At 44.4% G+C, this 12,500-nt stretch overlaps 1 protein-coding gene across 1 annotated transcript in view; it reads left to right on the plus strand.

Annotated features, from left to right (window-relative positions):
- The window catches only part of pde1ca (phosphodiesterase 1C, calmodulin-dependent a), a gene marked incomplete at both ends in the record, with an annotated part of 70,365 nt that overhangs the window by 46,307 nt on the left and 11,558 nt on the right, over positions 1-12,500 (plus strand). Inside the window, 8 exons of the mRNA XM_080855277.1 lie at positions 1,977-2,090; positions 3,662-3,844; positions 4,568-4,634; positions 6,398-6,514; positions 7,698-7,838; positions 10,632-10,732; positions 11,352-11,480; positions 11,950-12,051. Of these exons, the coding sequence (XP_080711403.1) occupies positions 1,977-2,090; positions 3,662-3,844; positions 4,568-4,634; positions 6,398-6,514; positions 7,698-7,838; positions 10,632-10,732; positions 11,352-11,480; positions 11,950-12,051 (954 nt within the window). The remainder of the gene's footprint in view (positions 1-1,976; positions 2,091-3,661; positions 3,845-4,567; positions 4,635-6,397; positions 6,515-7,697; positions 7,839-10,631; positions 10,733-11,351; positions 11,481-11,949; positions 12,052-12,500) is intronic.

Raw genomic sequence — 12,500 nt, forward strand, 5'->3', positions numbered from 1 at the left:
ACACATACACACACACACACACACACACACACACACACACACACACACACACACACACACACACACACACATACTGTACATACATACATACATACACACACACACACACACACAAACAGACACACACACACACACACACACAATCACACACACACACACACACACACACACACACACATACTGCACACACATACTGTACATACATCGAAACATACATACATACATACATACATACATACATACATACGTACATACGTACATACATACATATATTCATTCATACATACATACATACGTACGTACATACGTACATACATACATACATACATACATACATACATACATACATACATACATACATACATACATACATACATACATACATACATACATACATACATACATACATACGTACGTACGTACGTACGTACGTACGTACGTACGTACGTACGTACGTACATACATACATACATACATACATACATACATACATACATACATACATACATACATACATACATACATACATACATACATACATACATACATACATACATACATACATACATACATACATACATACATACATACATACATACATACATAGGCACCCTGTGATCTGACACACTCATAGTCACATGCTTGCACATAGGCATGCTTGCATTCAGACAAATACACACCCGTGCTCAAACTGTGGTGGACGCCAGACTAATACTGTGGGAGAAAACAGACGTGGTATTTAGGGACAGGGACAGAGTGAGCAGGAGAAAGAAAGAGAAAGTTCAGAGAGGGATTGGAGCATTAAGGATGTATTTTCTAATCCCCAAAAGCTCAGGTCATATTCAATTTACCCCTTTAACCCGGAGCTTCAGGCCTGCCTGTGAGGGATGATGAAAAAAAATCGGATTCTCCCTTTCTGCTTGAAGCAGCCATTTCCATTTTCTCCAGAATGGCCCCTCTGTCTATCTTTCTATCAAACAGTTTAATCTGTTAGACTCGAAACTGAAGCGCCGTTTTCACTTTGCCTCGAGTACAGTATCCGAGTTGCTCAACTGAGGCCATCTCTTCCAGAAAGAAGCCCATTTTCTGTTCAAATGACTTGAAGTCACTTCTGCGTTCACCCTTTGTCAGTGGAAGAGCCGTACATGATTTCACTTAGGCAGGGAAATAGAAGCGTCTTCAAAGGGGGTTTCAACTCAGTGAGATTGGCAGGCCTATATCTGCCTCGGCTGTGTGTTGGCAGCTTGACTAGTGGGGGTCATTTTGGAAGCGGACAGCCGGGTGTATGCATGACTGCACACATGAATAATCAGATCTCGTTAACGCCCTCCCCCTGGTCCTCGGGTCGCCACAGATCATTTCAACTTCGTTCACACAGGAGCTCTTTTTTAATTTACGCTGCAATGGAAATAAATTGTGCCGGTGAATTTGTAATGATGAGAAGGGTTTTTTTTCTCACCAGAAAGGTCACTGAATTTTGTGTGGTTTTTAGTGATCCATGCTGTTCCCCTGACTGCTGTTTCAAAACTGTTTTGTTATTACTCAGGAGGGATGGTGGCAGACAGCTTAATATATGGTGTTCAGTTTGTCTTAAAGGTTAAGGAACCTTCAGAGGGGAGCGGTTGTGTTTATTGAACCACAAAGACGCTCACTACATATCAGAATGACATTTATGGCAAACTTACAGGCATTCAGTCATTTTCAGGAAGTAGCAGCATCATAACCAGTGGTGTTTGCAGTTGCTGTGTATGAATTTGTGTGCTAAATCTGTAAAAATTTCCAAACAGTTCCAAACATTTCAGAAAGCGAAGTTTTCTGAACACTTACTGGGAAAGTGACCACTTACAGTACATCAACACGACTAGTGACAACCATAGATATATATACAAAGTCTTTATATATATCTATGGTGACAACCATCCTAATTCCTTTGGGGACCTTTGACCCTTGACCTTTTGCGTGTGGCTTGGTTGCAGGTTGCGATGCCTGGTGAAGCAGCTAGAGAGGGGCGAGGCGTCCGTGGTGGACCTGAAGAAGAACCTGGAGTATGCCGCCACGGTCCTGGAGTCGGTGTACATCGAGGAGACGCGGTAAGGCTTCCCTCTGCCGTGGCCATGCCACCAGCTAATAATGGGATGCAATTAGGCACTCTTCCAGCATACGCCCCAAAGGAGGTCTGCTTCTCTCTCTCTCTCTCTCTCCATCCCTCTCTCTTTCCGCTCAAAGGAGGTCTGCTTCTCTCTCTCTCTCTCTCTCTCTCTCTCCATCTCTCTTTCCGCTCAAAGGAGGTCTGCTTCTCTCTCTCTCTCTCTCTCTCTCTCTCTCTCTCCCTCTCTCTTTCCGCTCAAAGGAGGTCTGCTTCTCTCTCTCTCTCCCTCCCATTTCCTCTGTTTCTCCCTCTCTCTCTCTCCCTCTCTCTTTCCGCTCAAAGGAGGTCTGCTTCTCTCTCTCTCTCTCTCCCTCTCTCTTTCCGCTCAAAGGAGGTCTGCTTCTCTCTCTCTCTCTCTCCATCCCTCTCTCTTTCCGCTCAAAGGAGGTCTGCTTCTCTCTCTCTCTCTCCATCCCTCTCTCTTTCCGCTCAAAGGAGGTCTGCTTCTCTCTCTCCATCCCTCTTTCTTTCCGCTTAAAGGAGGTCTGCTTCTCTCTCTCCATCCCTCTTTCTTTGCACTCAAAGGAGGTCTGCTTCTCTCTCTCCATCCCTCTTTCTTTCCGCTCAAAGGAGGTCTGCTTCTCTCTCTCTCCTTCCCATTTCCTCTGTTTCTCTCTCTCCCTCTTTCACTCTCTCTTTTCTGTTTTTTTCTCTCTCCATCCCTCTCTCTTTCCGCCCAAAGGAGGTCTGCTTCCTGGTGTTCAGAGAGGAAACGGACCAACTGGTCTGTTTCTCTCTCTCCCTCCCTCTCTCTCGCTCTCTCTCTCCTCTGTTTCTCTCTCCCGCTCTCTCTCTCTCTCCCTCTCTCTGTCCCTCTCTTTCTCTCTACCACTGTCTTTCCTCTGTTCTTTCCTCTCTCCGTGCTATGCTTATTTCAGAAAAGGAAGATGGAGAAAGCAAAGACACCACAGCAATCAAAATTTCAATCAAATAATCTAAAGCAGATCTATCTTTTCAGCTTTCCTAAGAATTGTGTATTCAGCGGTGGTTCAAGATGCAGAATGGATGAGAGAATTATTGCATTTGCTTGACGTTGTTAGCTGACAGAGCGGCACTCGGATTGAATGTAATAAAGCTAATGTAATTACAATGCCCTTACTTCATGCTGCTCAGACAGTGGTTCTCATAGTGACGACTGTTTTTGTTTTTGTTTATGGCAGACAAAAAATAAACACACATGTACACTACTTGAGCTGACGTATATATGTGGCTTACCCCTCAAAATAAACTCAAATAAATGCAAATAGGACGTAAAGTAAGCACTACACATACAGGCTTACAGGAAAAGGGTGAACAACTGTGATAACACATAGCTGCTCAGTATTTTGTGCTCATATAATAATAATAATTATTATAATACCTTAGACTTACGTATAGCGCTTTTCTAAGTACCCAAAGACGCTTTAAATAGTATTTTTTTTCTTTATATAGTGAGATCTTCCTGAATAATGCTGAATTTCCCCTGCGGGACTTAAACCTGGCCAGTCTAACTCTCTGTCACCTGTTCCACAGGCGTCTAGTCGACACCGAAGATGAGCTCAGCGACATCCAGTCGGACTCCGTCCCGTCGGAGGTGCGTGATTGGCTGGCCGCCACCTTCACGCGTCAGATGGGGCTGATGCTCCGGCGGACGGAGGAGAAACCACGCTTCCGCAGCATCGTGCACGCAGTGCAGGCTGGGATATTTGTTGAAAGGTGAGGCATCGTGCACGCAGTGAAGGCTGGGATATTTGTTGAAAGGTGAGGCATCGTGCACGCAGTGCAGGCTGGGATATTTGTTGAAAGGTGAGGCATCGTGCACGCAGTGCAGGCTGGGATATTTGTTGAAAGGTGAGGCATCGTGCACATGCTGCCATATATTATTACTGGAAATAAGAGGTGTCGTATAGTCTCTGGTGTACTGTGTTGCACTAAACTGTTCTCTGTAACACAGTTAATAATCTGACTACCCAGTGTTGAACCTAATTACACCGAAATTTGAGCTGGATTCATTATCTTTTAATAAGTTCAATAAGCAGCATATTTGATCTGAGTATATCTTCTTTCCTAATGCATGGGTTATCATTCTTCAAACAAATGAATATGCTCTAGTAAGGTCAAGCGTAATCTTTCTACCACTAGCTACATTAATCCAAAATGGCCTCTTTTCGTAGAAAGGCAAAAATAATAATCTAGTAAGGTCAAGCGTAATCTTTCTACCACTAGCTACATTAATCCAAAATGGCCTCTTTTCGACGAAAGGCAAAAATAATAATAAATACAGATAAAGACCTTAGAGCATATGACCGATCCCTTTGCTGCTGCGTCCAGGGATGACCCTGAGTGCCCTTGAAATGCTAATTCCACATGGCAATCTTTGGCCAATCAGAGGCCTTCGCTGCATCCTGTACACTGCTGTATGTTATCTCTCCCCAACAGAATGTACCGACGGACCTCCAACATGGTGGGACTAAGCTATCCTCCCAGCGTGATCACCGTTCTCAAGGTATTAAGACACTCGGCCACGGGCTCGGGTTGGGAGAGGCAGCGACCATGGTTGGGGGATGGGGGTGGGGGTTGGGGGGTTGGAGGGAAGGAATGGGAGGACGGGGGCCCTGAGGGACGGGGAATCACTCTGAACCAACAGTGATAACATAAAAACATACATCAATCAGACACCCCACCCTGAAAACCAGTCACACAATGTAAACATATTGACATTGTATAGGAACGAATGGGATTGGATTGAAGATGGACCGTGGCGAAGGCATGGCACTGAGCCTGTTGTGTGTGTTCACTAGCTGGATGTCTAAATGGCATGTTCCATGGCACGTGCAAGCGCACGGCACATACGACAGCCCCGCTGGGGACGTGCTGGCAAGCCGGCAAGCGAGCGCTTGGGCCCGTGAACACAGCATCCGGCTTTTCAGTGAATGGGGGCCAATCTGCATTGGATTACTACAGTATAGTGTCCAGCTTGACAAATGAGTCACAATATTAGCATGTTATTTATAGCTCCATCCGGAGTGCTTTGCACGCACCAGCGGGAGAGCAGCCACACCAGGACCAACCTTGAGCTCGCTCAGAAAAAACATGGCGTAAAATGTGCCAAGTCACAACAAAGCCGTCGTGTCCTCGAGGCAAGCAGGTCTGACTGGCACCTTTCCCCCAAGAGCCCACCCATCTACCCCCGGTCTGATAATCCCCTGCATGGGATTGGCTGATTCTCCCAGTGATGCATCCAGCAGGGCCCCTCCACACCACTCTCTGTGTCTCTCTCTCTCTCTCTCTCTCTATCTCTCTCTGTCTCTCTCTCTCTCTGTCTGTCTGTCTCTCTCTGTCTCTCTCTGTCTCTCTCTCTGTCTATCTCTCTCTCTCTCTCTCTCTGTCTCTCTCTCTCTCTGTCTATCTCTCTCTCTCTCTCTCTGTCTATCTCTCTCTCTCTCTGTCTCTCTCTCTCTCTCTGTCTCTCTCTCTCTCTCTCTCTCTCTATGTCTCTCTCTGTCTCTCTCACTCTCACTCTCTCTCTCTGAATGTCTGAGTGGTCAATCTAGGTCCTCCATCACGTTCTCCCTATCTCTTTCCTTCTCTCTCTCTGTCTATCTCTCTCTCTCTCTCTCTCTCTCTCTCTCTCTCTCATTGGCTGTCTCTGTGGCCTGGGGCTGTGTGTGTGCACGGGCGGCGGTGTGACGAGCGCCAGGGACCGTGTGTCCGCCGCTCCGGAGCCTCACTCCCTCAGAGGGCCCCTCGGGGCGCGCTAGCGAGGCCCCCGCTCGCCCGGCGACAGAGATGGAAGGGGCCGGGGAAAAACTTCCAATTTAAAGATTTAAATCTTTAATGTGCTGTAATTCAAACGCAGCCCCAGCGCCAGACGTGACAAAACTATACGCAACTCTAGAGGAATTTGAGAGTCGCAGGACAGGCAGAGAGGCAAAGGGTGAAGTAGGGGAGGAAAGAGGAGGAGGGGGAGGGGGAGCGAGAGAGGAAAAAGAGAATAGAAAAAAGGAGAGTAATAGTTCCATAAATTGCCCATGACTGTACATTGCTGACATTCAGCTCCCCCTGCATCACTGCTGGAGTTCATTTTATGAGCCCAGCGGCTGCAAGCGAGAGATTAAACAACCGGCTAGTCATTGCACACAATGTGTGTGTGTGTGTGTGTGTGTGTGTGTGTGTGTGTGTGTTTACACCGGGTTGGTTACACGTACCCTTTCCTACGGTCTGCATGGTGAGCAAGAGAGTAATGTCCAGTTTTCTCTCCACTTTCAGCACGTGGACACGTGGACATTCGATGTGTTCGCTCTGAATGACGCAAGCGGAGAGCACGCGCTGAAATTCATCTTTTACGAGCTGCTCACAAGATACGACTTAATCAACCGCTTCAAGGTAACACACACACACACACACACTGTCACACTCATACATACACACACACACACACTCTCTCTCACACTCACACACGCTCTCTTTAGCAGTAGCGTTATAACTGTGTTATACCTGTGTTATATCTGTGTAAAAACTATTATAATAGTGACTTAATCAACCGCTTCAAGGTAACACACACACACACACACACACACACACACACACACACACACACTGTCACACTCACACACACACACACACACACACTCTCTCTCACACTCACACACGCTCTCTTTAGCAGTAGCGTTATAACTGTGTTATACCTGTGTTATATCTGTGTAATAACTATTATAATAGTGACTTAATCAACCGCTTCAAGGTAAGCCGGCAAAAGTCAATTTTGCTCCTTTCCCACATTTATCCCACATCTCACCTCAGGCACTCGTAGGCAAGTGAAATACGGTCTAGAGAACTACAATTTCAATCACAGCAGACACTTGTATCAAAAGGTTTCACCACGCCACCCTCTGACAGTCACTACTACGTGACGAATAGCACAGCCTGTTTGAAGAGTGTCTTTATTCAAATGAGATGAAGGGATCTGCCCTGACAGCACTCTACTGCTATTTCAAAAAGGAACATTTGTCTCCACGCCGGGGCATGCCATGAAAGCATCCTAGTTGAGAGCTTTGGATCCCCCTGATTTGAGTTGATCATTTGTATATTTGCTTTCTGCTAGAGGTGTTTCTGTTCTTTTGATGTGTGTATATAGATGCTTAGTTGAGTGGGTTGCTTCTGTTTTTCTATTTGATTTTTTACTAAATAATTTGTATTTATTTTTTGCCATCTTATTGTTTTGTTTTTGTTTTCTATTTGTTTTGATATTTTATTTTATTGTGATTTAATTGTAAAGCACTTTGGTCAGCGTGAGCTGTTTTCAACTGTGCTATATAAATACATATGACTTGACTTGACTCTGTTCTGTTTACATTTAGTCATTTAGCAGACGCTTTTATCCAAAGCGACTTACAGGGATTTTTACACATTTTACATTTACACTGATGGCACACTGCACAGCAGGAGCAATTAGGGCTTCAGTGTCTTGCTCAAGGACGCTTCGACAGGGAATCGGACTAGCAACCTTCTGGTTACTAAACGACTTCTCTACCTCCTGTACCACTGTCACCCCCTGTTCTGTTCTCAGATCCCCATCTCTGCCCTGGTGTCCTTCGTCGAGGCGCTGGAGGTGGGCTACACCAAGCACAAGAACCCCTACCACAACCTGATGCACGCGGCAGACGTCACGCAGACCGTCCACTTCTTCATGCTCAAGTCTGGCATGGTGGTGAGTGACCCAATCATGATGCAATGAGCTCATTGGATGAAATCAACCACATGACTCTGCATGGTATCAAGGAGCCAATCGCTGAGATAGCTCTAACGAGCCAATCGCTGAGCTAGTTCTAGCAAGACCATTTGAACCATTTGACCAGCTGAACTTAACTGCTGAGGATAATGTGACTGAATGTGGGTTTGACATAATGGTCTGCTGAAACATAACTGACATTCCAGCCAATTATGGTCTTCTATAATTGTCCATTAGTAACAGAGAGGTTTCTAACCAAAAGATATTTTTGTAGAGTACATTTCCCAACAGCGTAAATTACTAGGGAATTACATCTAAACGTTCAAAATGTTGATTTTCAAAGCGTAATTGTGATTCTCAGGTCCTAATTGAAATTAGCCTGGGGTTGTGGTGTTCATTTGCTCTAGATCTTGTTAGATATTTGCTTTTAGTGTTCCCACTGTTATTCAATGCAAGTGTGGATATCAGTGATTCAAATCTGCATGGCTTCCCCTTTTGAAAGCCAGATGGTTAGGCCAATTATGGCTCTCTCTCTGACCCTAAGGCCAGTGCCACATTTCAAATCCCAGTGCAGCTCTTAATGGTTCATTAGGATGTTTGTGGGCAAATTATTACCTTAGATTTGATTCTCTCAAATTCCCCGACCAAGACTGAACATGTTATATCTAGCTAGAGATGGCTTAGAGACTTTTAGAGAGCATTTTAGACATTATTTTATGTGGCTTAAAATGTGAGTGTGTGTTTATTGGCTATAAGTTGTGGCTACTAGCTCTGTCAACCCAGGTTTGTTGGGTTTGAAACGGGCTCTGAGTTTCAAATATGATCAATTAAAGTAGGCCATATCCTGTAAAATTGAAGGATTAAAGTCACTAAGTCATTAAATGATTAAATGGTCACTGTGATTGGGGTCATCAGTATTCCCATTCCAAGCAACACAGAACTCTTTAGTTTTACACTATTTATAACAAGAACAACCCATAGACATTGGCCACGGTTAAAAGAACCAGATTTAAGTTCTAAAAAGCTTCTGATGGACATTGAGTAAATACTGGAACAGATGACAGAGGGCTCAGGATCACCCAAAACGGGAAATACACAGAAATTGACTGTAATTCAAAACCGATGAGAATACATAAAGATGTTCCTATAAGAGTTGGTTGAAGCAGGTTAATATAAAATAATATTAAAAACACTTAATAGTACTGAAACAGAACTATAAATGTTGTATTCAGTGCCTTTATCCAGATTATAAAGTAACCTTTCTATGTGAAATGCCCTGATTAAAAGCCAACTGCCTATCAACTACAGGAGAATTTCAACTATCAGTGAGACTGTTCCAAATGTCAAGAGAGTTCCCTCCCCTAAATGTTACAAAAGGCTCTCAACAAATTACTCAACTTTCATCTATGATAAAGAAAAAGTTATGACTTAAGTAGTGCTTAGCTTTTAGATTGCATATATAAGATCTTGATTTATTTGTCAGGGTATGCTCATGATCAAACACAAACACACCCTTTATGAGCTATATTTATATAGTCAGCACTATAGAAGCTGTAGATCAGGGCAGAGAGAGACCCCAGCATATAACAGCGACACTCATTGATTGTGAGGTAATCTTCCAGCTCATAGAAAACACATTCATGTCACTCAGAATGCGCTGGCCATTAAGCCTCCAGTGATATGTTAGCATCAAATGGCTTTTGCATTTGAGAGCAGGCCTTGAGGTCGACTCTGGGTGGGTGGCAGGCTGAGAGACCCAGTGTTTCTGAGCGTGGATGATTCAGGTGCTCTCGTAATGGTGAGGAGCAGCACATTGCGCTCATAAACCTGTCTTCACTCGGGCGTATGTCATTCGAGCCTCCTCTATAGCGTCGATAAAACAAAGAGCCTGACATCATGACAGATTGTGTTATTCAAACTAGCTCTGCACATACATTTTCCCGTGGCTCAGCACTATCGCTTTTTTTCATCCAAGAGGTTCTGTTGTTTACTTATTGAAGTAAACAGACTATTCATATTTATTTGGCAGATGCTATAAACACACAGTTGTCCGTAGCCAACAATGCTTTTAACAGCCGGGCACACATTAGATACTGTGTGTGTATATGAACCGTATGTACATTTAAACAACTTAAGAGTGACGATCTGCTGCACCGGTGCAAAGTTGAAGCAAGGATGAGGGAGTATTTATTTTGTTTTTTATTCCCGCCATAAATAATTGTTTGTGAAAGATAGCCAAAAAAGTACCATCTTCCTCTCTTTCATGTTGGTTGCCTAGTTGCCGTGAGCAACAAGAGCAGTTGCAGCTTATGGCTATGGCGATGTGGAAGTTCTAGAGAGTTCTGAGCCATTCAAATAATCATATCAAAGTCTGGGACGGAGAGAGGTAGGAGAGGAAAATCCATTCCTCCTGCTAAGTCAATTCTGAGAGTCCACAGAATTCACCAATAGGGTCTTTAAATGGACTGATGTAATGCGACGCACGCAATTGTTGTTTCAGAACATAGCTTTTAAGTCAACCAACGTGTGCATTCTATTTAATAACAGATGATGTTTCAGTACATAGTCTTTAAGTCGACCAACGTGCTCATTCTATTTAATAGCAGATGATGTTTCAGTATATACGTAGCCTTTAAGTCGACCAACGTGTTCATTTTATTTAATAACAGATATTTATAGATTTTTCCTAGATGTATAGTAAATAAATATGTGTACTGACACCACACCCATACCATTGCCTTGTTGATTTTCTCTTTGCCATCTGTGCCGCAGCATTGGATGACTGAGCTGGAGATCTTTGCCATGATCTTTGCTGCCGCTGTGCACGATTATGAACACACCGGGACCACTAACAACTTTCACATCCAGACCAGGTAATGAGCTGTGACAAGCATGCCGTGGTGTGGAGTGCTCCCAAACTCCCACAAACAGACAAACAAACAAACAAACAAACCCCTAAACACCCTCCTCTATCTCACAACGGACACTATGATTTGTATTGTCTTGTCTTCAAATATTGGTACAAATCAGATCCTAAATGTAGTCCAGCCAGGAAGTGCCTGTACACATTTCATAAGTCTCATTCTACGTGAATTACATTCTTTTCGTACCTGATGCCATTTTGGGAATTATGTAGTGAAAAGAAACAACTTCAGGTTCCCTTGGTTTCTCTCTACTACCAACCTTAGCCAAAATGGCCACACTATAAGCGGTTTCATTCGTTTCAGAGGTGGGAGTTTGGGAGACTTCCAATTTTGTAAGTAGGCCATCATAATCACTCTGGACGCTCCTTTGAAACACTCATTAACCTCTGCTCCTAGATTAGAATTACACCCAAATCAGAACGACAAGCATTTGAATCACGGTCAATTCCCATCATCTTCACCCATTTACAGCTTAATTCTCTTGTTTGCTGAAATCCTATGTTTTGGATCCGGCACCTGTCACATCTGCTAGAGACTAATCACTTCGGCGTGCTTTATGTGCTCTCAGGTCGGATATGGCAATCTTTTACAACGACCGTGCGGTGCAGGAGAACCACCACGTGAGCGCAGCCTATCGCCTCCTGCAGGACGATGACGAGATGAACATCCTGTACAACCTGTCCAAGGACGACTGGAGGTGAGCTGGGGCAGAAAGCGGTTGCCTAGTGACAGTCCTGAGGGGCGTCGCCGTTATATGCCCCTAAAAACGACCTTGTCATTATTGTTAGGTATGCTGATCACGTAACAAAAACAAAAATCAAAATGACAATAAAAGTCATTAGTCGCCAATAATCAGTTGATTAGTCGACATTGGCTTCTTTCATACACTTGCATTTGCGCAGACAAAATGAGATAAAAGTTGCTTAGAATTTGTGATACAGTGTACCAAAGCACAAACAATAGAACAGCTGGTAACTACAGCATGTGTTTATACCTTGTTGACAGTGAAAAGTTTATAACAGGGTTGCACAGAAGGAGAAGGCATCAGAGGCAAACTTTGCATTCTCGCCATCATTATCTCTCTCTCTCTCTCTCTCTCTCTCTCTCTCTCTCTCTCTCTCTCTCTTTCTCTCTTTCTCTTTCTCTCATCCCCTTCTCTGCTGTAGGGAGTTGCGCGCCTTGGTGGTGGAGATGGTGCTGGCCACAGACATGTCCTGTCACTTCCAGCAGATCAAGGCCATGAAGAACTTCCTCCAGGCACCCGAGGCGTGAGTACGGCTACCCCCTCTCCCCCCCTCTCCCCCCTCTCCTTGCCACCGCAGCGGGGGGCCAAACTGGGAGGCGTTCTCTTTAGCGGCCCCCCTGCCGCTAGTCTTCAGGGGGAGTAATGTCTCCCATCACTTCACCACTGAGCTGCACAACAGCAGCAATTATCTGGAACAGTTTGGGGGTAATATGGGTGCTAATGACCTGTGAAAATACTTTTTTTTTGCACAAAAAAAACACACTTTTTGTCCTACATTGGGTAAAGGAGCGAGACTGGACGGGTAGCAGGTAGGGATCTCCACGCCTGATGAAGCAGCGGGTTGTGCTGAGTCTTTAGTTGACTAATTATTACACCCTAAGCTGCTGCGCTGCGTAATTAAAGATTAGAGACTAATGACTTGAGAGCGTTGTCCCCTTACTTTTACACCAGACTTGAATCCCCAGCTGACAG

This window comes from Sprattus sprattus, assembly GCF_963457725.1.
Source record: "Sprattus sprattus genome assembly, chromosome: 17".
Classification (NCBI taxonomy): Eukaryota; Metazoa; Chordata; class Actinopteri; order Clupeiformes; family Clupeidae; genus Sprattus; species Sprattus sprattus.